General features: G+C 45.7%; 1 protein-coding gene across 4 annotated transcripts in view; it reads left to right on the top strand.

Annotated features, from left to right (window-relative positions):
• Nucleotides 1–26,102, top strand: part of Man1c1 (mannosidase alpha class 1C member 1) — a 133,050-nt gene that overhangs the window by 38,716 nt on the left and 68,232 nt on the right. For all 4 annotated transcript variants that reach the window (XM_074080954.1, XM_074080955.1, XM_074080956.1 and 1 more), the window contains exon 2: nt 14,831–14,927. In XM_074080954.1, coding sequence (XP_073937055.1) covers nt 14,831–14,927 — 97 coding nt within the window. The remainder of the gene's footprint in view (nt 1–14,830; nt 14,928–26,102) is intronic.

Below are 26,102 nucleotides of genomic sequence, written 5' to 3'. Positions count from 1 at the left end.
TGTGGATGTGTCTGCTTCCAAAGAGAAGCAGACATGAGGCTGGGCCGCTTGGCCCAGGCACCAGGCAGCAGCCGGTCCTCATTTTGATTCTCTGTGTGCCACATGCTGCCCAGAGGTGCTGGGTTGATGTTTTGTCAGTTCATTCGCTAGACAGTGGAGTGGCCTGGTGAGATGGAAGGGACACAGCCTTTTGAGTCAGCCAGACCCGGGCTTCACACTGGCTCTGCCACCTGCCAGCTGCATAGAGAAAAGGAGATGCTAATCTCACCTCTGTGGGTGGCTGGGTGGGAAGCAGTTCACTGTCATGGTTAAGAGTGCAGGCTCGGGAGCTGCTCTCCTTCCCCATTGCCTTACCCTGCCACTGTTTGTTTGTGTCCTTGAGCAAGTGATCCAACCCTCCAGGGCACCATTGTTTCATCTTGTAAAACAGAGCTAATAATGGTAAACCACCTTTGGAAGGGTCTAAGCCAGCACTGGGCTCACTGTAAATGCTCACATGCCCACTACTGGATGATAGGGACATAACATAAGACACATGTGCCGTGTTGACACCCTCTATTTGGGAGGCTCTACACTATGGGTTAGAAGTGCAGTGCACAGGTCATAACGTTGAAAGGCAGGGAGACAGACATGAAAGAAGTATTATCCACTAGAGGTGTTAAACATTGCCATTGATAGATGGCAAGGGGCTGGTGCCCAAGCTCCAGAATGTCAGAATCCCCTATGGTGAAAGTGCTGCACTGGAGTGTAAAGTGAGATGGAGATTCGGTGGCTTACTTTGTTCATTCAGTTACTTATTGGCAGGTGCAAAGGTTCTGAGGTAATGTATTAAGTTTCCTGTTGCTGTGATGACAAATCACCCAAATTCTAACTTAAAACACAAATTTATTCCCTTAAAGCTCTGGAAGTCAGAAGTCTGAAAGTCTGAAAAGTCAGAAATGGGTATCATTGGGTTAAAAATCAAGGTATTGCCCAGGCTGCCTTAATTTCTGGAGGCGTGTGTGTGTGTGAGTGTGTGTGTGTGTGTGTGTGTGTGTGTGTGTGTGTGTATTAGTCAAGGTCTCCAGAGAAATAGAACCAATAGGGTAAAGACAGATAAATGATAAATGACCTGGGTGCAGTTGTATGCACCTTCAGTTCCCAGCTACTCTGGAGGCTGAGGCACGAGGATTAAGGAGTTCAAGCAGCCTGGACAACCGAAAGAATCTCTGTCTCACACACACAAAAAAATACATGAATGGATGGGTAGAAAGTTGGATGAGAAGGGGCTTATTAGGGGAATTGGCTTACACAACTGTGGAGGCTGACAGGCCACCTATAAGCTGGGGAACCAAGGGAAGCTGGTAGCATGGCTCAGTCTAAGTCCAATGCCTCAGAAATGGGAGCCAAGGACTATAATGCTCAGTGCAAGGCCCAAGGCTTGAGAATCTGGGGGCTACCACTTTGAGTCCCCGAATTCAAAGGCCAGAGAACCTGGAGCTCTGATGTCCAAGGGCAGGAAGAGAAGGGAACCCTGTACCAGAAGAGAGGAAGCAAATCCACCTTTCCTCTGTTTTTTTTGCTGTTTGCATACTTAGCCAAAGGATGGTCTCTGCCCACACTTAGTCCACTGATCTAAATCAGTATGCTCTAGAAACACTCTCACAGACATACCCAGAAACAGTGCTTTATCAACCACCTGAGGATCCCTCAGTCCCTCAAGTTGACCTCGCTAGGAGAATCCCTGCTAGAAGCTATCTGCATTCTTTGGCTCCTGGTCCCTTTGTCCATCCTCAAAGCCACCGATGGCCAGTGGACTCTTCTTCACATCTCACTACTTTGACCCTCCTTCCCAGGACCCTAGTGATTACTTTGGTTTCACCCAGGTAATCAGGCTCATCTCCTAATCTCAAAGTCATCTGATTAGCAGCCTTAATTTCATCTGAAACCTTAATTCCTCTTATACAGAAGGTTCAAGCGAGGAAGGCAGCACTTTGAAAATGGTCAGTCTACCTTCATTTTGCAGTCAGGGAGCTATCTACTTGCAGTGGCAGAGCTAGGACTTGATTCTGGTCTCTTCTGTTGCCTGTATCTGCACACTGCAGTAGGACCAAAGGCCTGCTGTGTAGTTGTTGCCCTGCTGGGCCTCTGGCAAACCTTTCTGGGTAAATTAAAGCCCCCGGGCAATGGAAGTTTCTTTTTTCTTTCTTTTTTTTTTTCCAGTACTGGGGCTCGAACTCAGCCTACACCTTGAACCACTCCATTAGCCCTTTTTTGTGAAGGATTTTTTTTGAGATAGGTTCTGGCAAACTATTTGCCCAGGCTCTGCCTCCTGGGTAGCTAGGATTACAGGCATAAGCCACCGGTGCCCAGCTGGCAATGGGATTTTCTGTCACAGGCATCCCCCACCATCTGAGCAGCCCAGGGGGCTCCCTGTGTTGCCACCAATCTTACACATTGATTCCACACACATTATGGAGGGCCTCTACATGCTGGCTACTCTGCCAGGTGCTGGGGGACAGTAGTGAGCAAGGGAACCAACAGAATCTCCTGGGGCCTACACTGTGGTGGGGACAAATAGATACTAATTTTTTAAAATAAATTTTTATTAGGAGATATTAATTATACAGGGAGGGGATTTGTAGTAGCAATTCCGATTAGTCTTATATTGTATATTATTAATACTGCCTCCATCATCTCTCCCCCTCAGCCTTACCCCCACCCCACTTAAAGCAATTGCAAGAGATTTTTTAGTTCTGTTTCATATAGGTATATGAAGTCCATCATATACCATCACCTTAATCTTCTTCCTTTACCCTCCTCCCTGGATACTAATTAATGAATCATAAAACCCATGCAAAATTTTAGCTTTAATAACTCTCCATAATAGGGGGATTCTACCTGATCCAGGAGACCAGGGAAGGCTTCTGTAAGAATAGGCAGCTAAGCCGAGAGCTGAAATATGAGTGGAATTTACCAGGCAAAAAGGGAGGAGCAGTTCACAGAGTGAAGATCACATGCAAAGGCCCTGTGGCATGGGGAGGCATGTTCTTTGATGAACTGAGAAAGGAAGCTAGTGTAGTTGAGGCAGAGATAGGCAGGATGAACTAACTGGAGGTATGAGTGGATGGGGCTCTGCAGGGTTGGTGGGCCTCATTAAGGAGTTTGATCTTTATACATGGTGGAGGTGTGTAAGTATAGTAGAGTAGAAATATGAATAAATTTATGTCTCAATCACTCTGGCTACAGTGCTGAAAATAGTGTAGGAGGTGAGTTACGAGGCTGCTGCAGGATCCATGGACAGATGTGTTTGGGATGAGGCACTGCTCACAGTGGTGCAAAGAGAAGTGGATGGAGAGATACCTAGGGGGTGAATGAATAGGAGACAGTCTTTGGACACTGTTTTTTTTGTTTTGTTTTGTTTGTGGTACTGAGTTTTGAACTCAGAGCCTCACGCTTGCTAGGCAGGCACTTTACCACTTGAGCCATTCTTCCAGCCCTTTCTTATGTTGGATGTTTCCAAGATAGGGTATCTTGAACTATTTGTCCTGGCTGGCTTTGAACTTCAACCCTCTTCCTGATCTCTGCCTCATGAGTAGCCAGGATTACAGGCGTGAGCCACCAGTGCCTAGCCTGGATGCTGGTTTTTATTGAGTGTATATTGTGTACTGGCCACTGAACTAGACACTTTGCATATGTTATCTTATTTACTCTGCGGGTGATTGTAAGGATTAAGTATTCCTGCTTTTTTCGATGAGAAAACTGAGACTCAGAGAAGGTAAGACACTCACACAGCCACAGAGCCGGTAGTGGCAAAGCTTGAGAGTGGCCTGTGAAACTTCAGTGTGCACCTGAATCACCTGGGCTCGTGTTTAAATGCTGATTCTGCTCCAGCAGGTCTGAGTAGGGCCTGGGGTGCTCCCTGTTTTGCCAACTGCGGGTCTCGAGCCACTTTTTGAGTAGCAAGGACCTCTCTCCCTTCAGAGCCCACATTTTCAACCATGGCACCCTGGAACAGAAACAGACAGGGCAAGCTTCCAGAACCTGAATCCTTTCACAGCAGGTTGTGGGAGAGCTGTCTGGCCTTCACTGGAGTCCTGTCACATTTTCATTGCTGCATTTGCCTTACAGAAGCCCAAGCAAACCTGAAAATGAGGAGTGGAGCAGCACCTCCCTTTTTACTGCTCCCTCCCCCAGTTCCCCAAAATCCCACCTGCACCCAGCCTCTGTGCAACAAACCAGAGGCCATCACTAATCAGATGTGTGTTGCACCCAGCTGGGGCAGATCAAGAGCTCTAGCATTGGTGGTTTTCAGGTATCAAGCTGGTCCTTTGGGCTGACTGAAAGTGGAAAAACCCAACAACAACAGTCTACCATTCAAATCTAGCTGCATAGTCATTAGGTCTGGGATCATTAGAGAGCAGATCCTTTCCTGGTTGGCCTTGCCAATGGGGCCAGGTGTCACTGCTGGGAGATGCCAGTGAGACCATGCCTCATGGAGTAAGTGATTGCCTTTGATGACTGGGAAAATCCATCTTCCTTCTTGGCAGCTTTGAGGGTAGCCACTGTGGCTCTGGACCACTGTGTGCAGGAGGCTACTTTTTTTTTTTTTTTCATTTTTCTTTTATTATTCATATGTGCATACAAGGCTTAGTTCATTTCTCCCCCCTGCCCCCACCCCCTCCCTTAAGGAGGTTACTTTTTAAGGGAGAAACATCTCACTAGTTCAGCTCGCCCCCTTCCTCCCTAGTTGCCCCTTGTAGAACTTTTCAGAGCAAACTTTCCATTCATTTTCCCCTCTGGAGGTGGTTTGCTAACACCTGTATTTCCTCCCCTCTTCCATGACATCATGTCTCTCCTGGTTCTGTTGTCCTGGATGGGCACCTGGACCTGATGACACAGTAGGTTCCAGTCAGTTTTCTGCAGGAGAGAACTAGAACTCTGACACAGGTAGAAAGAGAAGCTGACCCACAGGAGTGATGTCTGCCTCCACCCAGTTGCTACTTTTTAATTTTAAGCGATTTGCGATTTGTCTTTTGTTTGAGAAAGAACTGGAAAAGTGTCTCAGGCCTCACCTCTGAGTGCTCAGCCACAGTCTTTCATCATGGAGCCTTGTTTTCTACCCTTGTAAGACTGGGTGATGGGAAGGCTTTTGTGGACTCCTTTCAGGTGTTCTCTGACCATAAAACCCACTGCTGGAAAGGACGGGTTTCCAGAGACCCTCCAGAGTTGCCTTCTGTCTCTAGCATGGACACACACAACTACGATGGCCTGTTGTATATTTCTAGGATGCATAGGGGAGGGCCAGAGGTACAAATTTTGTTGGTATTTGGTTTTCATGTCTTGTGATTCTTAGCTATGTTCTGAGTCTGACCTCAATATTCTTGCTATAGCTCAGGCTGCTCCTGCTGTGGCCCCCGTTCTTAGAGACAGTGCTCATAACCTTTGTGTCCTAGCTGTGTCAAGTCATTTCCCCTCTCAGTCTCACACAGTTTGGTAAATGTGGTTTTGGGAATACATTGTGTGTCTGGCCTTCAGGTTCTGTTTGGTTTTGGAATTCTGGACCTTTGCTTCTATTTTTGTTGTGTCTCCTGCTGGATAAGACTCCCCACTGGGAAGACCAAACATTATCAAAACTCAGCTCCTCAGGTCTTATCGCCCCAAGGCTAACCATCCCAGCCCTCCTTTTTTTTTTTTTTTTCCCAGCCCTCCCTTTTGACAGGCAGCACCCTGTCATTTCTTCTCTTTGTTTTTGTTTTTTTTTTTAACTTTAACAGCCTTTATTTTTCACACCACAAACACTTCTAGATAGTCACTGTAGAAAATTAGAAAATTCAGAAAATATAGGTCAATCAGAAAAAAAAATTAAACTGCTCACTATTGGACATAACCACTGTCAGTATTTTGATATATTTTCTTCCAGTGTTTTTTTAAAACACACTTGTACATGGACCACCGAATTTCATATTGTATAATTTGAAATCTTGCTTTTCCAATGAATATTATATAGTGAGCATTTTTTGCTTATCACTAAACATATGAAAACACAGATTTTTGTTGTTGTTCTGGTTTTTGGGGTTTTTTTTTTGAGATAAGGTCTCAAAAAGCCAAGCCCTGGCTGCCCTTGAACTTGGGATCCTCCTGCCTCAGCCTCCTGAGTGCTGGGATTATAGGTGTACACCACTACACTCAGTTCAAAAACAGTTTTTAATATCGATTTATTATTTTGCATCTCCTGTCAAGCCCACAGAACAACCCAAATCAAGGGTGATAGATAAAGCATGCACAGAGCTGCACCAGCATCAGCATTAATTGTTCGTTATGTCAGTTTTACCCAAGTGAATTACTTTACTGCATCCTCACAGAATTGTTGTACATTTTCTTATTCATCAACTTTTGCACAGTGAAGAGCACAACAGGCTATCTGGCTATAGTCTTTAAAATCCCCACACATATTAATAACTTCTAAATATTTTTCCTAGCAATTTTCTATAGGTGACCTAAGGAATTATTTGAAGTATTTGTGCCCAAAGATGACACTATGACATTATTTTGTAGTAGCAACAAACTAGAAATCACCAAAATGTTTAACTGAATGGGAGAAAGATTAAGTAAATGATAATGAATCTATTTGCTAGGCTAGATAGCGATTAAAATGCTGTTTACAAAGGATAATAAAATTGATTATGTTTATGCCATATTCATTGGAAGAGACAAGATACACTAGTGGAAAACAATGGAAAGATCCCAAAACAAAAATGGCAGTTGGAATTGAATAGTGGGGAATTGTTTTCCTCTGTGTCTGGTTTTCTGCAGTGAGCTTGGGTTCTTTTGATACATTAAAATATAGAGAGATTGATGGGTAGATAGGCATCAACTTCATTTAAAAAATTACCTGTAAAAATGTCTTAGTCCATTTTGTGTTGCCGTAACAAAGTACCTAAGGTGGGTACTGTATAAAGAAAAGAGATTTACTTGGCTTATAGTTCTGGAGGTACAAAGCATGGTGCCAGCATTCACTTCTGGTGAGGGTCTTGTGCTGGGTCACATCCTGGTGGAGAAATAGAAAGAGGAAGCAACTATGTGCTGAAGAGAGGTCACATAGTGAGAGAGGAAGCAAGAAAGTGAGCCAAGAAAGCTGAGCCAGCTTTATAATAACCCACTTTGTCTGCAGTTTTACAGGAACTAACCCACTCTGACAGGACATGCATTAATCCCTTCCAAAGGTGGTGTCCCCAGTGACCCAGTCCCCTCCCACTGGGCCTCACTTGTTGTTAGAGGTTCCACCTCCTCTCAGTACCTTCACGTCGGGGCTCAAGCCTCCAGCACATGAACATTTAGGACGCCAAGCGTTCTGAACCATAGAGAAAGATACATACAGAAGAGAAAAGGAAAAGGGCTCAGAATTGAGCCCAAGAGAAAGGAGTGACCCAGAAGCAGGAGACAGGGCATGAAGTCCAAATTGAGCTGAGACTTCTAGAAAATGTAGAAAATGTTCAGAACCACAAAGGGGGCTTTTTTTTTTTTTTTTTGCAGTAGTGGGGTTTGAACTCAGCGCCTTCACCTTGAGCCACACCACCAGCCATTTTTTGTGAAGAATTTTTTTGAGATAGGGTTTCAAAAACTGTTTGCCCAGGGTGGCTTCAAACCTCGATCCTCCTGATCTCTGCCTCTGTGATTACAGGTGTGAGCCACCAGTGCATGGCTAGCTTTAATTTGGGGTTTTTTTGAGCAAAAACAGACTAAAGATGGGCACTTCATTTGAACATGATGATATAATTATAAAAGAAGAAGCCACAATTGCTGGTTGCCAATTTATTTGCTGGGGAACAGGCTTGGGGAAGCAGAAGTGAGGAGGCAACCCGGCATTTGAGGAACTAGAGTGAGAGGAACTGCAGGGTGACTGGCAATGAGCACATTCTGCCATAATTTATAAAAAATGGAGGAAAATAAAATTCTGTAATGTAGAAATTTGAGTGAAAATGTCATTGACTTTGTATAAAATTCCCTAATGGGCTTATTAAAAAAAATATTCCCAGCCTCGTAGAAAAGTTGTAAAATTCTAATGATCACCTACTTACCTTCCCTGGATTCCACAGCTGCTAACATTTTATATATATGCATATACGGAGAGCGAAATCTATATCTATCTATCTATATACAGACGTATATATGTATACATACATGTACACATATGTAGATACTCATCTACACACATGCACACATGCACACACTTTAGTGCACACACATTGTTGTTTCCCAGATCATTTGAGAGTATGTAGCAGACATAACATCCCACAACTCTAAATACATCACTGTGTATTCCCAAGAAGTGACACTTTTCTGCCTGACGACAGTGAAACCATTATAACCAGAAAATGGACACTGATCCGGTGCTACTGTCTGGTCTCTGTACCCCACACACATTTTGTCAGTTGTCTTAGTACTGTCCTTTGCAGTGACAATAATGTAATTGTGGATGTTATTTCTGCCCCAGGACCCATCCAAGATCACGTATTGCATGTCGTTCTTACCTCTTCAGTCTCCTTCCGTCTAGGAGTGTCTCAGTCTCTTGTTCTCTTTCATGACCTTGTTTTTGAAGAGTGAAGGCTGTTGATGTCCCTTCATTTGGACTGGTCTGATGTTTCCTTATGGTTCAGTTCAGTCAGACATTTTGAGTAGAAATATTTCTGCAGTGTTGTTTCCTTCTGTGTGTCATCAGATGGTGTATATCTATTTGTTTCCAAATAGATAATAGTTTTTAAGTATATAAATAATACCTTTTTTGAGATGTAATTCACATTCCAGAGTAATTTAGTACTTCAGCATTCAGTAGTTTCCAGCATATTCAGTCATACAATCATCACAATCAACTTCAGAGCATTTTTACCCCCTACAAGACCTCAGACCCATTATCAGTCACTCCCCATTCCCCTCTGGCAGCCCCTGGCAACCACTATTCCACTTTCTGTTAGTATGGATTTGCTTATTCTGGACATTGAGTATAATTGGAATTATAACTAGGTAACTTTTTTGTGACTGGCTTTATGCATTTAGCATAGTGTTTGAAATTTCATCCACGTTGTAGCATGTGTCAGTACTTCATTCCTTTTTATGCTAAATAATATTCCATTGTATCGCTTATACCACATTTTGTTGATTCATTCATCAATGAACATTTGAATTGTTTCCTATTTGGGCTATTAGAAATAGTGCTTCTGTGAACATTTGCATTCATGTTTTTGTGTGGACATATGTTTTTATTTTGGTATGTGTTGTGGGTCCCCGAGACCACGCTATATTTAGTGATTCACTATGTCCTGCAGGACTCAGCACATAGTCCTACCCACAGCTGTAATTTATTCCAGTGAAGAACACACAGAAAAATTAGCTAAGGGGAAAATGCATGGACAGAAGTCCAGAGGAAACCAAGTGCAAGTTCCAGGAGTCCCCTCCCAGTAAAGTCACAGAGGATGCACCTAATTTGTGCAGCATTGGATTGTGACAGCACATAAGGCATTGTCTACCAGGCAAGCTCTTTGAAACTCCAAGGTTTTCACTGGGGGCTGGTCATGCAGGCACTTTCTGCTTAATGTGTACTGAAACCCCAGTTTCTGGGAGGAAGGCAAAGTTCGGCATAAGCCCTGTGTTGGTACAAACAATCTAGGTACGGTGAGCTACCTTTATCAGTTCAACAGTAACAGGAACACTCAGGAAATCCATCTTCCCAGACCCAGCAGGCCCAACCTTGTAAGCAGGTCTTTCTGGAGGGCAGAAGTGGCAGACCTGCTATGTTAACTCTTTTCTGTATGGGAACATACCTAGGATTGGAGTTGCCAGGTCATATAGTAACTCCACATTTAACTTTTTCTTTCTTTTTTTTTGCCAAACTGACCACACCATTTCCATTCCCACCAGGCACTGACTTCCCTACATCTAGGCCAAGGACTTTTTATTGTCCTTCTTTCTGAGTATAGCCATCTTAATGGGACTAATAGGTTTTTAAGTTAATGTTTTATAAGCATTGAGAACAAAAAATGATGATATGTAGAAGCCAAAATGAGTTCTCTTTAAGAACGATCAAGCCTGTCTAACCCCTTATTTTCCTTTAAAAAAAAAAAAGGCGATTTATTTTTCCTGAACTAGCTGTACCAGGGCAGAGTGTTTTTGTATTTCAACCCTGTCTTTCATAATATCTTCATGTACAAAAGTGGAAAAATGAGGATTGTACCTGTCACTTGCTGGATTCCTTGCTTGCAGACAGATGCTGGTGAGTAGTGCTGGATCCAGGAGCCAGTCATTGCTGTTGTTCCCACCTCCATCCTCAGCCGGCTCACTTATGCTTCTGTCCCAAACCTGTGGAGAGACACAGATGGCATCCCATCAAGTGCCTGTTAGCCATAGCAGTTAGATGCACATGTGCTGAATGGTAAGATCCTGACGGCATGGGGGTAGTCAGCTGGTCCAGATGTAACCAGGGCAAGTTTGCACTTTGGTTTCTGCTTCTTACCAAAGGAATAGCCAGTACAACAGATGGATGGCAATGTCTTGTGATACCCAGAAAGAACCTTATGTGGTTTAGGTCTATACTGTCAAAGGGTACCATGAGCAGGTCTGGTGGCTGGGGCAGGGGGATTTCAGAGCTTTGTACAAGGAGAGCTATTGAAGGAGCAGGGTTGGTCAACCAGCAGGCAGGCAGCCTCAGCGCCATGAGCGTTGCTCCTGGTAGTGAAGCTGTGTGCTGAGGAAGCAGGATGAGCCAGCTTCCCTAGGAAAAACACTCAGATCTATTAAGAAAGAACTTTGTGAAACTCTGCAATTAATTGTGCTGCCTAGTAAGGTGGTGAGCACCCCATCAGGGAGGTATTCAAAGAGGCAGTGATCTTCCATCAAGGAACTACCATGGGGCAGGAGGTAGCCTGGATGACCTCTGTGGCCTTAGAACTGCCTAAGTGTGAAGTCAGGGACTGTCCATCTATAAAATGCAGGTATCACCTATAGCACATGTCACCAGCTCCAGAGTGGACAGAGCAACCTTTCTATGGACCTTCCTCCCAGCCCTACCTGTCCAACCTTCCTGCACATCAGAACCCTTGGCAGCTTACCAAGCTGTCCTTGAGACATGTGCTTGTCCCTCTGCACACCTCTGCTCTCTGACTGTTTGCCTGTTCCAGTCTTACCTGGCTGTGCATGGTCTACATGGAGTCTCCTAGCCATGGGTTATACTCCAGGACCAGTTTTCTTGTGTTCTTGCATTCATTCAGCAAATGCTTAATAAGACCTTCTGTGTGCCAGTGCCTGGATGGATGGTAGATGTGCAGCTGCAAATAGGGGATGGGGGACTAAGAAGGTAGCTGCAGCTATAAAAACTTGACCTCAGGTGCTGTGGAGCTTTGCATCAGGAATATGGGAGGGATCTGAGTTAGGGGCCCGGCTTAGGTATGGCTGGGAAGGAGGGCTCCCTGCAAATGTGCCTCTTAGCTGGAACCTGGAGGAAGATGACCAGCAGGTGGCATGAAGGAGAGGGGAGAGACCAGGAGAGCATTCCCACCACAGCTGCTGTCCAGACTGCAGCTGGAGCCCAGGACAGGACACCTGGTTGGTGCTCACTGGGGTTCAGAAGACAGAAAAGTACTATCTGGCAGGGGGTCTCCCCTGTGCCCTATTTATCTAGTACCTGGACTGAGCACCTGTGACCTAAGTGGGGTGGCACATAGAGGCAGCTCCCAGGTGACACAGGAATTGTTTGTGCCTTCAGCTGCCTCTGTCCCCCTCTGCCAGCGTGGGTGACTGTGAGGACAGGTACATTCCAAACATCTCCACACTGTGTGGGGACAGCTCCTTGAGACCCTGTAGACACCTTTGATTCCCATAATTATTCCCAAACACCCACTTCTCTCTAAGTGAGGGTGCACCTCCACCTCTGCTCCTTTTACTGCTGTTGCTCATGTTCCTTTAGTCTGCTTCCCCATCCCATCCACTTGTCCTCCGTCCCCACACTGACTTCAGAAGGATCCCCCAGATGAGAGCCTGGGGAGGAGGCAGTCTCCCTCATGCACACATACCCAGCAATTATTTTTTGTTATTGCCAGTTGAAGATAAGTAGAAAATAACAGAGAAATGGAACCAAGCCCCTGACATGCATTACCATGACACTTGCATGTGTGTCACCAGGAAGCCCCATGTCAGCCAAGTGTGAGATAGAATCTGCTGCCCTGGGAGAGAAAGGGGCTGGACTCCAGCCCAGCTGGCGCTGCCGCCCTAACCACTTTCCATCTTAGAGCCTCAGTTTCATCAGCTGTAACATGGGAAGATGTTGTAGAGTGTTCTGTTCTTTCAGGGAGTCCAGGCTGCACTTCTAGGTCTGCCTTCCTGCACATTTTGGTCACTGCAGCAAGTGTGACTGTATTTCTCTCTAGAAGTGCTTGAAAGAGATGGCTTCTAAGCCTGGGCACCAGGAGCAGCCAAGCTGGGGAATGCAGGTAGCCATGTCCTAGAAGGAGGGACACTTAGAGCAGGAAGATAACAAAGACCAGGAGATATGAGGCAGTACAGTGTCTGGAAGTGGGATGAGAGGTAGAAACAAGAAAGTACAGATTAAGTGTCCCTAATCTAATATCCAAATGCTCCAAAGTCAGAAACTTTCTGTGTAACAACATGACTCCACAAATGGAAAAATCCCATACCTGGCCTTGTGTGGCAGGTAGGAGTTAAAATGTAGGCATGCTAAAAATATTGTATAAAATTACCTACAGGCTTTGTATATAAAATAGGCTATTTATGTGAAACAAATGTATTTTGTATTTAGACCTGGTCCTTCTCCAAGATGTTTTATTATGTATATGCAAATATTCTAAAATCCCAAACAAATCTGAAGTCCAAAACACTTCTGGTGCCAAGCATTTGAGATTAGGGATACTTGCCCTCTATAATAGATCAGTGGTATGCCAGGTGCAGTGGCTCGTATCCTAGCTATTCAGGAGGCAAAGATTGGGAAGATCACCATTCCTGACCAGGCTGGGCAAAAAGTTAGTGGAACCCCAATTCAACCAACAAGCTGGGCATGGTGGTACACATCTGTAATCCCAGCTATGCAGGAGGCATAAGTTGGAGGATTTCAGCCCAGGGTTGATTTGGGTAAAATAAACAACACAAGACCATATCTGAAAAATAACTAAAACAAAAAGGGTTGACAGTGGCTCAAGAGATATAGGGCCTGCCTGACAAATGCAAGGCCCTGGGTTCAAATCCCAGTACTGCCCCACCCCCAATTTTGTAAATAAGTAGATCGATGGTTCTCAGGTGTGGCCCATGGACCAGCTGTATCTTATGGGAACTTGTTTCAAAGGCAAATTCAGACATGGAGAATCAGAACCTCACAATCTGCTTCACAGCCCCCAGTGATTCTGATGCAAGCTGATGGTTTAGCTGATGGCTAAAAGGGGGGCAGGGGGAAATGGGGGAGGCTCAAAGATCTGGAGATCTGGATGGGTACTTTGATGGTCAAGAAGGGAGGGGAGCTAGGGTTTGTCAATCACTGGATGTTGGAAGTGGCATTTCTGCTTGGTTCTTTCCTTGAAACCTTCCAGGCTTGTGGCAAAGCAGACCTTCTCAGCCATGTTGATGCAGACCTCAGGCAAAGCAGCTGAGACTCAGGTGCTTAGTTTCATGTCAAAGTAGCAGGAGGACAGCAGCAGTGGGATTGCAACTCATGCCCCACTAATCTTGAAGCCTGAGTTCTTTTCCTGCACTAGGCTGCTTCCCCAGCCACCTGTCCCTCAGCTGTGCCTCCACTGCATATGTGGCTCCCTCCCCTGCCCCACTCTCACCCCAGTGCTGCCCTCCTGCAGCTTGCCATACAAAGGTGAAAGGGGCACACTGTAAAACAAGTGAGGGAGGTAATGGGGGCACCTGTCACCCTGCCTATCCTTCAGCCTCCTGTGCTAAATGCAGCTCTGGGGGAAAGGACCAATGCTGCTGCAGGGTCACAGAGCTGCCTTTACATAGTGAGAACTCATACACACCTGGGATGACAAAGTTCCTGGCTACTCATTGATGTGTGTGTGTGCTATGCTCTGTGTTGGTGCTCTGTGGGAAACTGAGGCAAGACAGGTGGCATGTCTGTCCTCAAAAGAGCCAGGAAAACAACACATGTTAGTGACCAGCTGGGTTCTAGGTCACTCTGTAGGTGCTAATCTCTGGGGTGCTAGTCTCTGTAGTTCAGAGACTCTCACAGTGATTTTATTTTATTTTATTTTTTTGCCTTCTCTTTTTTGGTGCTGGGATCGAACCCAAGGCCTCACACATGCTAGGTAAGCGCTGTACCACCGAGCTACATCCCAGCCCTCTCACAGTGATTTTAGAGGATAGACCTAAGGCTTTGGAGCCAGAGGATGTGGGTTCAATTCCTGACCCTCTCACTGACTCACTGACTCAGCTTAGGTGGCTCCTTACGTATTGAACAGAGTTTATAATACTTGCTCAGAGGGTCATTTTATTGGAGTACAACAGGTGCTCGCTCAGTGAGTTAGTTTCCTTTCTTTAAGAAGATTAGGCCAGAGCAAAACAGGGAAGAGGTGGTTTTCACTTGACACTGAAAGAAGCATGGCTAGAATTTAGTTAATGCTTTGTGTATTTTCTCTAAGAAATCTCTGGGTAGACTGGATGCATGGAGGACCATAACTTTTCTCACAGTTCTGTGTGAATAAAACTAAGGTTAGAGCAAGTTGCCTTCCCCAGTTTGGAGGACTTGGTAGAGGAGTTTTTTTTTAACATGCAGAATGTGCAGCAGGTGCCAGAGCACACAGTTGGCGTCATCTCATGAGTCCCCATCCTCTGCTCTTTCCTGCAGATGATGCGCTTCTCCTGGCAGAACTACAAGCTCTACGCGATGGGTGAGAATGAGCTCCGTCCGCTCACGAAGGATGGCTACGAGGGCAACATGTTTGGTGAGTTGATGGCTTTTAACTCATCACCATCCCCCTGATGGCCAACTAGAATTTCATTTTGGGGTTATTTTTGCCTTGAACTAAGACCTGGGGTTTTCCTCATCTGTTCCTCTGGGCTTTTCTGGCTTCCTAGACTTCCTAGACCCAAGTACTCCTCTGCATCCTTACAGATTGCATGGTGTGTAGTTAGCGTTTATGATTTAAAGCAAAGAAACTTAGAAAGGTGAGTAGGAATGGTGAGGGATGGACACTGCTCCTCCAGGAAAGCAAGGCTGTGAGATCATATGGTCTTCAGAGAGAGACCGAACACAGGTCCAGTGGGGTTGGATACCCAGGCAGCCTTTAGTGGTGTTGGGGTGTGTCTCTCATGCTGGCTGACAGAGGACAGAACAACTGTATGTTGCTGCTGCCTCACTGGCTGCTGGCTTTGTCCCTCCTGGCCACAGCATTCCCAGAACCCAGAGCTCAGAGAGCTCCTCTCTGAGTCTTCGAGAGAGTGCAAGGGCTTGTCCTTGCCCCAACCTCAATTTCAAATGTGACACCCACCCAAGGACAGCCTCCTTCCCTGAGAGGTGGCTGCTGAGCAGGGCTGGAGGAGGGAAACCAACCTCCTGTCTGTTCCTCACCCCTGGGGAATCCTGGTTCCTGGAGTCCAGAACCAAAGAACCAAGTCTGAGATGAAATAAATCCCCAGAAAATCCTTAGGGGCAGATTTATAAGTTGTGGCCTGTGTATGTGGAGAGCCTGTCACAGGTATTGAGTTATGGAAAAGCGTGAAGACCCTCCTTCTAGCAGCGCAGAGTCCTTCCTGTGTGCCTGGTTGATTGACACCATTTGGCAGGGGCATGGGATATGAGTTTGGGTAGCTTTATGTATTTATTTTTCTGATTATCCTAGATATGTAGGGGAAAAGGGAAAGTGTCAAACAAATGTAAAACAGGCAAAACAAAAAAACAAACTTGTTCTACCCGGTAAATGTAGCCACTATCGATGTCTTAGCTCATTTCCTTCTAATCTGTCCTTCCATGGGTCCCCCCACCTTTGTTCACAATTATCTGTCTCTTCCTTCCTCTTTTTGGATTAAGTTATAAGTATTTCCCTAAGTCACTTAAATATTTTCATAAAAATGTTTATTTAAACAACAACAACACAAGTTTTGAGAATGGGTCTTACTATGTTGCCCAGGCTGGTCTTGAACTCCTGGACTCAAGCAATCCTCTTACCAGCTCCCAACCAGCTGAGATGAGTGCCACCATGCCCAGCTCATAGAGAGTTTTTTAATGGTTTTGGTGATTGTGTGGATGTGATGCCATGATTCATTTAACCATTCTGCAAATGTTGGACAAAGGTTGTTTCCAGGTTTTTTTTTTAATAGTACTAGAGTTTGAACTCAGAGCCTGTGCTTGTTAGGCTCTGCCATTGGAGCTGTGCCTCCAACTCTTTTGTTAAGGCTTATTTTTCAGATCGTCTCACTCCCTCCCCAGCCCCCGGACAGTTTTGGACTATGATCCTCCCACCTTCAACTCCCACGTAGCTGTGATTACAGCTGTGCACCACCTGGCCTGGTCTTTCACTTTTAACTGTTTTTTAAAAAAATGATGCAGGAGTTATGACTTTGTGTATAAAATTTTGCCTGAAGATAGACTCCTGGAAAGGAATGTTAAGTCAGATGGAGGAGGCGGGACATTTCTTCAGCCTCAAATACCTGCCTGGGACAGAGACCTGCATATACCTTCCCCATCAGCCCCAGGGAAGGATGGCTGGCGTGGATTTCATTGAAGTTGGATATTTGGCCACTAGAACAAACAAATGTGATCAAGAAAGCATCCCCTCTCCTTCCTTCAAAACAGTTTGCAAATATTCAGGAAACAGGTGGTGGGGGGCGGGAGAGGCAAGGAGGCTGTCCATTTCTGAAACTGCTCAGCATAGGCTCAGCTATCTCAGACCATCACAGGAAACTCTTCTGTAAACTTCCTTAGGGCCCAGGATTTAAATCTCAAACAGCTCCTTTCTGATTATTAGGCCTTATGGAGTGTGGACTGCCTGGAGTGGTAGAAAGAACCTGGATTTGAATTGGAAAACTTGAGTGCAAATCCTCATTCTCTCCTGAGCTGTGGGGCCAAATTCAAGTCACTTAACCTCTCTGGGCCCCTAGTCATTCATCCTTCATGCTGGGGCTGCTATGAGGATAGATGAGAGTGTGTATAGACATGCAAAGGACCACAAAATCTATATGATTTATTATTTCTTCCATAGTAAATGAGGTTAGCAATTGCTCCAGAGAGTCCATAGTTAGCTCTGAAGCACTCTGGGTTGTCTGAGCCCCAGCAATGGCCTTGGTGAGGCCTGGGTATTGACCGCCCAGGACTTATAACCCTCCTGGCCAGTGATCAGGGAGCCTGCCTCTGTAGCTAGCAGATGAGCCATTATGGGTGGCTGGCCTGGGAGAAAGGAGACTGCTTAGGATCTACTTACTTTTACTTGCCACATGCTTGTTGGGTGCTGTGCCTGGAGGCTGGCTGGTAAGGCAAATCACACAGTGAAATCTCCACCAACCTGCCAAGATGGTCACTGGCACCCTGGTGCTCTCTGGGGTCTATACAGGGCTCTCAGAGAGGGACAAGTAGAGGTAATCACAGACAGTGATATGAAGGGTCCTCATTGCCTTGAAATTCTGTTTCTGGAGCCAGACAGATCTGGGTTCAAATTCAGACTTTACTGTTTTCTGACCTTACTGGGCGTGTCAGTTCTCTCTGTTGAGACTCACTTTTTCTTTAAAGTGGAACTAATGATAACATCAGATCCCCAGCCTAGGCCTGCCTGACACATAGACTTTGTTAGTAGCAGGCAGCTATTGCTATGGCAAATAGGTCTTGGAATCAGACGCTTATGAGACACACCTAGAAGATGAGGGTTCCATTCTCAGGGCCTGGGAGAAGCTCTAGCTGGGTATAGAAGCAGGGGATAGAAGCAGGGGAGGTAGCCTGAGTGAAGCAGCATGCCACACACCACTTTTCTTCTGCATTCTGGGGCTGCTAGGTCACATTCCTCCTAGACCCTACCACCACGATCATTCATGAACTTGCATAGGCTGCACCCTGCAGACACGGGGCACTTCAAGATGATCGGGGAATAGGCAGTGCTTATCCTACCCTGCCTGGCTGAGTTGGATACACAGGGAGACCGTGCACAGTTGAACAGGGCTGCTGCAGCCTCATGCCTGGGCTTGCAGAGCTTGAGGGACTGTGTGCATGGGGATAGGTAATAAGTTCTTGCCAGTGCTTCTTGCAGAGACTTAGAGGAGCCACAGCAAGGGCTGTCAGATGCTGAGCCTGTGTGGCCTTTCACCAAATTGAATCCCCCTCCTGTCTTCCCTTGCCCTTCCTCAAATCTATTATTTGAGTATAAGATCTCTTGGTGAGTCATCTCTCCAGCCAGTTTTTGTGTCCTCAGCATTTTAGTGTCTAAGTAGCTTCCTTTTACCCATATCCGGCTCAGCAGGCCCTGTCAGAAAACTCTCCAAGGCCCCAGTGGCCTCTACCAAAAAAGACATAGCCTGCTCCTAGCCTTGTGGCTCAGGCCAAGGCAGAGACCTCCCTTTTCCCCTCCTTTGAGAGTTGGCCCATTGGGACAGTCAGGAGGCTCTTAGTGCTATTGTTACAGAGATGACTTTCAGCATGGAGGAGTGGGGACCATCAGAACATGGCAGCTATCATGCCATAAAGCAGGTGGCTCAGTCCTGTGAAGCCCAGCCTCCTCACCTGTGAAGCAGCAGATGTTAATGCCCGTGGCGAGGACTTAGGGGAAGTAAATGAGCTGGCTGAGGAGCCGGGAATCCTCTGATGAGCCAGAGGGCCGGGATTTGCATGCTGCTCTTCCACTTGCTAGCTGTGTGAGCTTGGGCAAGTTTCTTAACCTCGCTGGGCCTCAGTTTCCAACCTATCTACAAATAATAATAGTATCTCCTTCACAGGATTGTTTTGAGAAGGTAGTGAGTTAATCCACACAAAGTGCTGATATTCATGGTGGCATCTGCAAGTGTCCACTGCCATGAAAATGATAGGGCCCTTCAGACAGTATACACTGTTCCTATTTTGACCACTGCATGCCCAGTCTCCTCAACCCAGGAACCCACATGAGGGGTGTGAGGCTGGCCTGCCTGATCCCTCATGCTGTGTACCCCTAGCCCTCCAATGCCCAAGGCAGAAATCTCAGGTGGGCAGCCCACTAGTAGGCAGTGTACCCCTCACTTCATCTAAGCAGCTTCCTGGAATTTTTAGCAGAGGAAGGGCTTGGAATAAATCAGCCTCTTATCTATGTAATGGTTCCAGGGCAAGTATTAAGTGATGTTCATGCACTAAACATCAGCCAGCCAACTCTGAAAGTACTTAACTCATCTTTCCAGATGAGCACAGTCCATGTGAACTCGTCTTCCTGTGGCTGTGGGGAAATGTTATAGGGTAGAGAGGCTTGGGATGTTGCCACTGGAGGGGCCTTTGATGAGGAGTCCAACCCCCTCAGTTGGGGAAACTGAGGCTCGAAGAGGGGAAGGGACTTGCTGGAGGTGACCCTGTAGAATTGGAATGTGAACTCTGGTGGCCTGAGTCCCAGCCTACACTTTGCATCACCCATTCTGTGATTAGCCAAATTGTCCTTGGTCAAATTCTCAAAACACAGGCCCCCATTCATAGCCCCATTCAGGAGCTAGATGTTCTGAGAGCTTTTACAGAGCAAATTGTCTTTCAGAAGGTATGTGGTTTGGGGCTAACAGCACATGCATCACATAGCTGCATCCTCTTGTATTTTCTCACAGTAAAGTCAAGTCTCGGTGATCCATTGCCTCATCATTTCACAGATGAGGGAACTGAGACTTGGCAAGTTTCAGGACTTACAGTGACTTCCAGGTCTACTGGACTCCAAAACCCATGCCATAAACTGCTATGCTACCCCCTTCCCTGGTGGCCACATACAGTGGCTATAGAAAGGGAGTAGGGACAGAGAGTGGCTTCCAGAGTAGGTGTTGTGCCTTCTCCTCCATTGACTCCTGCACTTAATGTCCAGGGTCGGCAGTTACTCAGATTTCCCTTGTCTTCCACCATAGGAAATCTGCATAATAACCCAAAAACTCCTACTTGCAAATCTTGCCATTAGTCATCAGTGACACGAACTGAACAGGGATTTGAGAGCCAGACTAGCCAGAGTTTGAATCCTGGCTCTGCTACTCACTAGTCATGTGACCTGAGGTAAGCTTCTTAACCTCTCTGCACTTCAGTTCCTCTGTGCATACAGTGGGGATAAACTGACTTCACCCGGTAGTTACAAGGATTAAATAAAGTTGATCTGTGGTAAACATCTGGTTTAGTATCTGCCCCACGCATTCATCAAATACAAACTGCTGTTAATTAATAATGAGTAATTATAGTCCAAAGAAAGGAGCAGTGTTTGGCACACAGTAGGTTCCCGATAAATGTAGAATGAGGGAGTTGCCTGTTGCAGTCTCTGCCTGTCCTATTTCCCTTATGCTCTTCATCTCAGGCTTGGCTCTGCTGTGTCTCATCCCTGTCAGCTGCCTTGACTTCCTGCCGCAAAGTGCACTTAAAATCAGCAAACAGACCCTGTAAAAGTAGCTGTCCTGCTTGGTCAGCAGCTCTGATTCCTGGACATCTTCTCTAAGGATGAAGGTGCTTGTGTGGCCAGAAGCAGAATTCCCCTGCTCTGAGCTGGCCCCAGGATGACCGTGAGAGCCCCAAATTGGATTCTGCCTCTGCTCTTGGATCCCCGATAGAAATGCCAGCAAAATCTCCATTCCAGGGGATGATTTATGGCCTTGGGTGAGTTAAGAGGCAAAGTGAACACAGCATGATTTTCAGATCACGGGCTAGGAATGTTCGACCTTGGCAGAGAGAAAAATCTCTTTGCCTTGTAAACAGAGCAGATACGATGTTGAAGAGGGAATAAATCCAGGCCCCGAGATGTCATTTTTACAATTGCTTTTGGGTGTGTGACTTAGTAATGCCTTCTGCAGACTCCTCACACTGTCTTACACACACGCATACACACACATCAGTCCTCCCAGGTCAATTCATGGGGGGTGAATTATTCCCCTTGTGCTCTTCCCTTGGGAATAGCAGACTTGCCAGCCAGGCAACCACTTGCCTCTCCAGATGTCCCTGGATCTCCATGATGCCTACTCTGTGTTTGTTTTGGGGAGGTAGCAGTTTTGACTTCAGAGATTCTTCTGGGTTCAATTCCCATCCCCAGCATTTGCCAGCTGAGTGAAATTGGACAAGTCACACTCTTCTGATGCTCACTTTACTGCTCTGTAAAATGGAGTCCTCAGCAAACATCAGTGCATGTATGCACCACCCTTCCAGTGCCTTTCTCTTCTTCTTTGATTGAATAACAAGAGCATTTTTACTTAGCTGGTGAAAATGCCATATCCTCTTTTATGAATTTTTGGGGGGAGTTTTTCTTTTTGGAAATAAAAGCCATCCATAGTTCCTGGAAAATCAGTGTTAGAGTGGATTGTTCACTGATTCTGGCAGGCTGTGGCACATATTCCTGACCTAGGAATGGAGTTTGAGAAATTGCTGTCCTCAGCTTTGCAAGTGGTGCTTTTGCAATTCCTTGGATAGAACTGGTCAGACTTTGGGGCAGCCACCAAACCTTACCAGCAGTCATATGTTTTAGAGTCCTGACTGCTCCATCCAGAGGTCAGAGATTGTAAAAGTGCAGAAGAAATGATTCAGAAGCACTGGTTACTGGCAGGAGGGCCTTTGGCAAAGGGAAAGTATTGGATGAAAATATTAACCCCACATTGGGGGTCAGGCATGATCTGCAATTGCTACTCGAATACTCCAGCCCTGTGACACATCCGCAATACCTTGGCCACCTTCTAATATTCAGAACATCTCTTGGGTCACCTGAGTGATTATCAGAGCCCAGCAGTCCCCTGGAAAGTGGCCTGCTGGGTTTTCCTGCTCCCAGGCCGGGCTGTTGGTGGCACAATTCTGCACTGCTCTCCTCCAGAAAGCTTTCTTCCAGGCAGTTTCTAATTAAGATGCATCTTGGCCCTTTTCTGTTTCTTTAAAAGGTTTCCCTCCAGCACAGAGAAGAATTAATTTATCTAGAAGATACAGTAGCAAGTTGTAAAAAGAAAGCTCTGGCTACGGGCCTTGGGTTCGTGTCCCAGTGCTGGCGCCAGCAGCCTCAGGAGTCCATCCTCCTTTGGGTCTCGTCTGCATCAGAACAAAGGGTCTGCACTCAGGGCCTGGGATTCTTGGTTGGTTACTAGGCTGGTTTCTTGCTCTCTCTTTCTTTTCTCTTTCTTTTGGAGAGAGAATTTCAGCTATTGCTGTTCTCTTGGAATTTGAACTTTTAGCAACAAGTCTTGCTGCTGTGGGGAGAGCAGTGAGTCAGGGTGTCTGTTCCCAGAGAGAGTTGCTGGTGATGTACAAGGTGATTCGTATTGAAACTGACATTCCCTCCTGGTGGCAGTGTGTTCCACCCACTTTCTAAAGACCTTTCTTTCCTTGGAAACAAGGCTGAGCCTACAGTAACCAGCCCCCTCTTCTCACAGCGCTGGCGCACTAGCTGCAAGAAGTTGCCAAATTTCACAGCAAACTCTGTGAGTCATAGGTATGTGAATTCACAGAATTGCAGTCTGGCAACACCAGCGGGTTCTTTACAGCCATCTGGTCAAGTGCCTAAGGGTGGGGAAACAGGTGCGCAGAGGGGCAGGGACTTACCTGAGTGAAGCCACACAGCCAGGTTTGAACCCTGGTCATAAACCTCTATTTTTTTTGCCTTTTTTTTTTTTTTTGGTAGAATTGGGGTTTGAACTAAGGGCCTCTCATGGTTGCTAGGCAGGTACTCTACCACTTGAGCCACTCTGCCAGCCCTATTTTGCCTTTTTAATTACCTTTTAAAAATTGAGGTATAACTTACAACATACATTGAATAAAATGCCCTCAGCCCAGTGAACTTTATGTATGGATGCACCTGTGGACCTGCTGTGTGGTTCCAAATAAAAGCTTCTCTTGTGTCTGTCCCTCACACGTTCTTCCTAGTCAATAGACTTCCCAAGGTTGCTGCTATTCTGATTCTGTCACCATAGTTCATTTTGTCTGCTTTAAGATTTTTTTGGGGGGTGGTACTAGGGTTTGAACTCAGGGCTTCCCATTTGCAAAGCAGGTGCTCTACCACTTGAGCCATGCCTCTAGTCCATTTTGCTCTGGTTATTTTGGAGGTGAGGTCTCTTGAACTATTTGCCCGGGCTTTATATCATACTCTTTCATGCTTTGCTTTCATTTTTCACTTATTATTCTATCATAAGCAATAGTCGATTCTTTTTCGGGCTATCTATCTATTCTACTGTTAATGGATGTTTTTGATACCAGGCTTGGTGTATGTTGCTCAGGCTGGCCTTGAAGTCATGATCCTCTTCCCTTCCCCTTCCAAGTGCTAGGATTACAGGCATTTTGCCACCAGAGTCAGCAGTCACTTAGAGTTTTAAAGGGTCAGCTAATAAATATTCTAGGCTGTGCAGGTCATATATTCAGGATATTATAAAGCCATTTTAATGTAATCATTTAAAAGTAGGCAAACCATTTTTGATCCATAGAGAGTGGTTTACTAACACTGAAAGATTATAGTCACTATATGTAATATTTAATGTCTAGTAAATCATGCAGACAGTAGTCTCAAACCTGAATAATGTAATACATTTTTAGACAAAGTAACTTAAAGAAAGTTAAGTTCTTTGAAAGTTAAGTATTTTGCTAAGTGTGTTTTTGAAAGAATTCTGTCAAATGTAATATCCATTTTAAAAACAATGTCATACTTCCTTTTGCTGAACATTTTCATTTCCAGTGTTTGGAAATTATGAGTAACCTGCCATAAGTACTTTTTGTTTATAGTTTAGTGATTCTTTAGTGTATTCTCAAAGGTTTGCAACCATCACCACAATTAATTTGAGCAACCCTGTACCCATTAGCAGTTATTCCTCAGGTCTCGCAATTCTCCCTTCCCACTCCTCAGCACTGGGCAACACGAATCTTTGTCTGTCTATGAAGATTTGCCAGTCTGAGCACTGTATATAAACGGTTTCATACAATTCCTAGTCTTCTGTAACTAGTTTCTTTGTTGCACATAATGCTTCATGGTTCATCCACATTGTAGCATGTTTCAGTGCTTCATTCCTCTTTATTGTCAAATAATATTCCATTGAATAGATGCCACATTTTATTTATGCATTCAGCAGTTGACAGTCATTTTCATTATTTTCTCTTTTTTGCTATTATTAATGCTGCTCTGAACATTCAGGAATAAATTTTTGTGTGGACATAGGTCTTCATTTCTCTTGGGTGTATGCCTAGGAGTGGAAATGCTGGACCATATCATAACTCTACATGTAAACTTTTGAGGAACTGCCAGACTGTTTTCCATAGGGCCCCATGAGTTACCATTCCCCCAGGAGTGTCTGAGAGTGATGAGTACTTTTGTATATTTTTTTGGTGGAAATAGTCATCAGTATGTGGAGACATATCCAGGATTTGAGTTGTGGAGTCATACTGTTTTAGTATGTTAAGCTTTACTGGGAATTTGCCAGTTTTCCAGAGTGGTCAAACCAACTGGTAATTCCAAGGCTGTATCTGGGAGTTCTAGTGGCTCCTCTGTCCTTGCCAACACTTGCCATTGTTGGTATGCCAACATTAGCCTCCTGCTGCATACTGCCTCCCTCCCTCCACCCCATTCAAAGCTCCAGCTCCAGGGAGCTTCCCTGGACCTTCCCTGTACTTACTGGTGAGCCTTGGTCTGCAGGGGTCTTGTTCTTCCTCCCTTTACCTAGGAGTGATTTGGGGCTTCCCTGACAGCTGCCTCAATGCTTCTTATAAGCAGAAGGAGCTGTCAACAAAGCCTTCACTACCATTCCCTGGTGCTGTAGGGTGGGTCCCTCTGCTTCCCAGTTCACCCCAGCTGTGACACAATAGGCTAAGTGGTATAAAGTGTGACTTTTCCAGTTTGGGGACTGTGCCAGAACAGGGGTGTCATTGGAGAGTCAGGGGTCATGGGTTCTGTGAATCCTGGCTCCTCTAGTAACTCACTGGGCAGGGACCACATTTCCTCGCTGAGCTTTAGTTGTCTCTCCTGTAGGATGGGGATGGTGACACCCTCTCCCAGGATTGTTGTTGGATTATAGGAGACCATTCCTTTATCTGGCAATAACTGTCTAGTGCCTAGCACCATGTGCAAGATAGACACCCTGTGAACTTCCCTGACTAGTGTGGACATGAACCATGAACTAGAAGTTTCAGTCAAGCTCACACCAAGGGCTCCTCAACTCATTCATGAAAGGATGGTTTCCTGGGGGAGACAGCCTGTACTCTGAGACTAAAAGTGTAAGAGAGAGGTCACAGTACCAAAACACACATGCAAAGACCTAGAGGGAAGACCAAGCAAGATGGTGGCCCCTTTGGGTCTAAAAGATAGATGTTGAGCTCAGCAAGAATGGGCGCGATCATGGGAAGAAACCATCTGTGATCATAAAAGAGAATCCCATGAATGTCACTGTCAGTATTTCCTCCCACCCCAAGAAACCAGGCTTCTGATTGTTTTGCAGCACCAGTCTTCTGTGCCACTCAGGCAAGTTTCCCTCTCTGGGCTCCAGGTTCCCTAACACACTATGTGGGCATCTGGCATGTGGTTTCTCAGGTTAGTTCCAGGTCCTAAAATAGTAGGAGATTGGCCACTCTTGGTGTGTTTCTTCTTGGCTGAGGAGAGTCTGCTGCAGCTGAGTGGGCAGGGAGGTCAGCAAAGGGGTCATGGTGGCCCCACAGTGGGTGGGGCTAAGCCACAGCCACTTCTCTGGAAGGTGGGACCCCAAGCTTCCCCTTCTGCTTGGCTCGCTGGATCTGAGGCAGGCAGATCACTGTCCATGCTCCACAGACAGAGGCCATTCTTCAAGCACAACTGGTCGGCATGAGAACCACACAGGGATCAATAGGAATTGCTAAGAAGCTCTAGAGAGCTGCGGAGGACAAAGAGACCCGGAAGTGTGTTGTCAGCACAGTTTGGTGCTAATGGTCAAGTTTGTTTTTCTTTTCATCAAGTCTGAAAGGCGGTTTGGAATTCACTGCCCTTGTTTTCTGTTTTAATGACTGGATAATGCACAAT

The sequence above is a fragment of the Castor canadensis genome, chromosome 7, assembly GCF_047511655.1.
Source record: "Castor canadensis chromosome 7, mCasCan1.hap1v2, whole genome shotgun sequence".
NCBI lineage: Eukaryota > Metazoa > Chordata > Mammalia > Rodentia > Castoridae > Castor > Castor canadensis.
The sequence above is the reverse complement of the archived record's forward strand: the minus strand, read 5'-3'. Positions and strand labels throughout refer to the sequence as shown.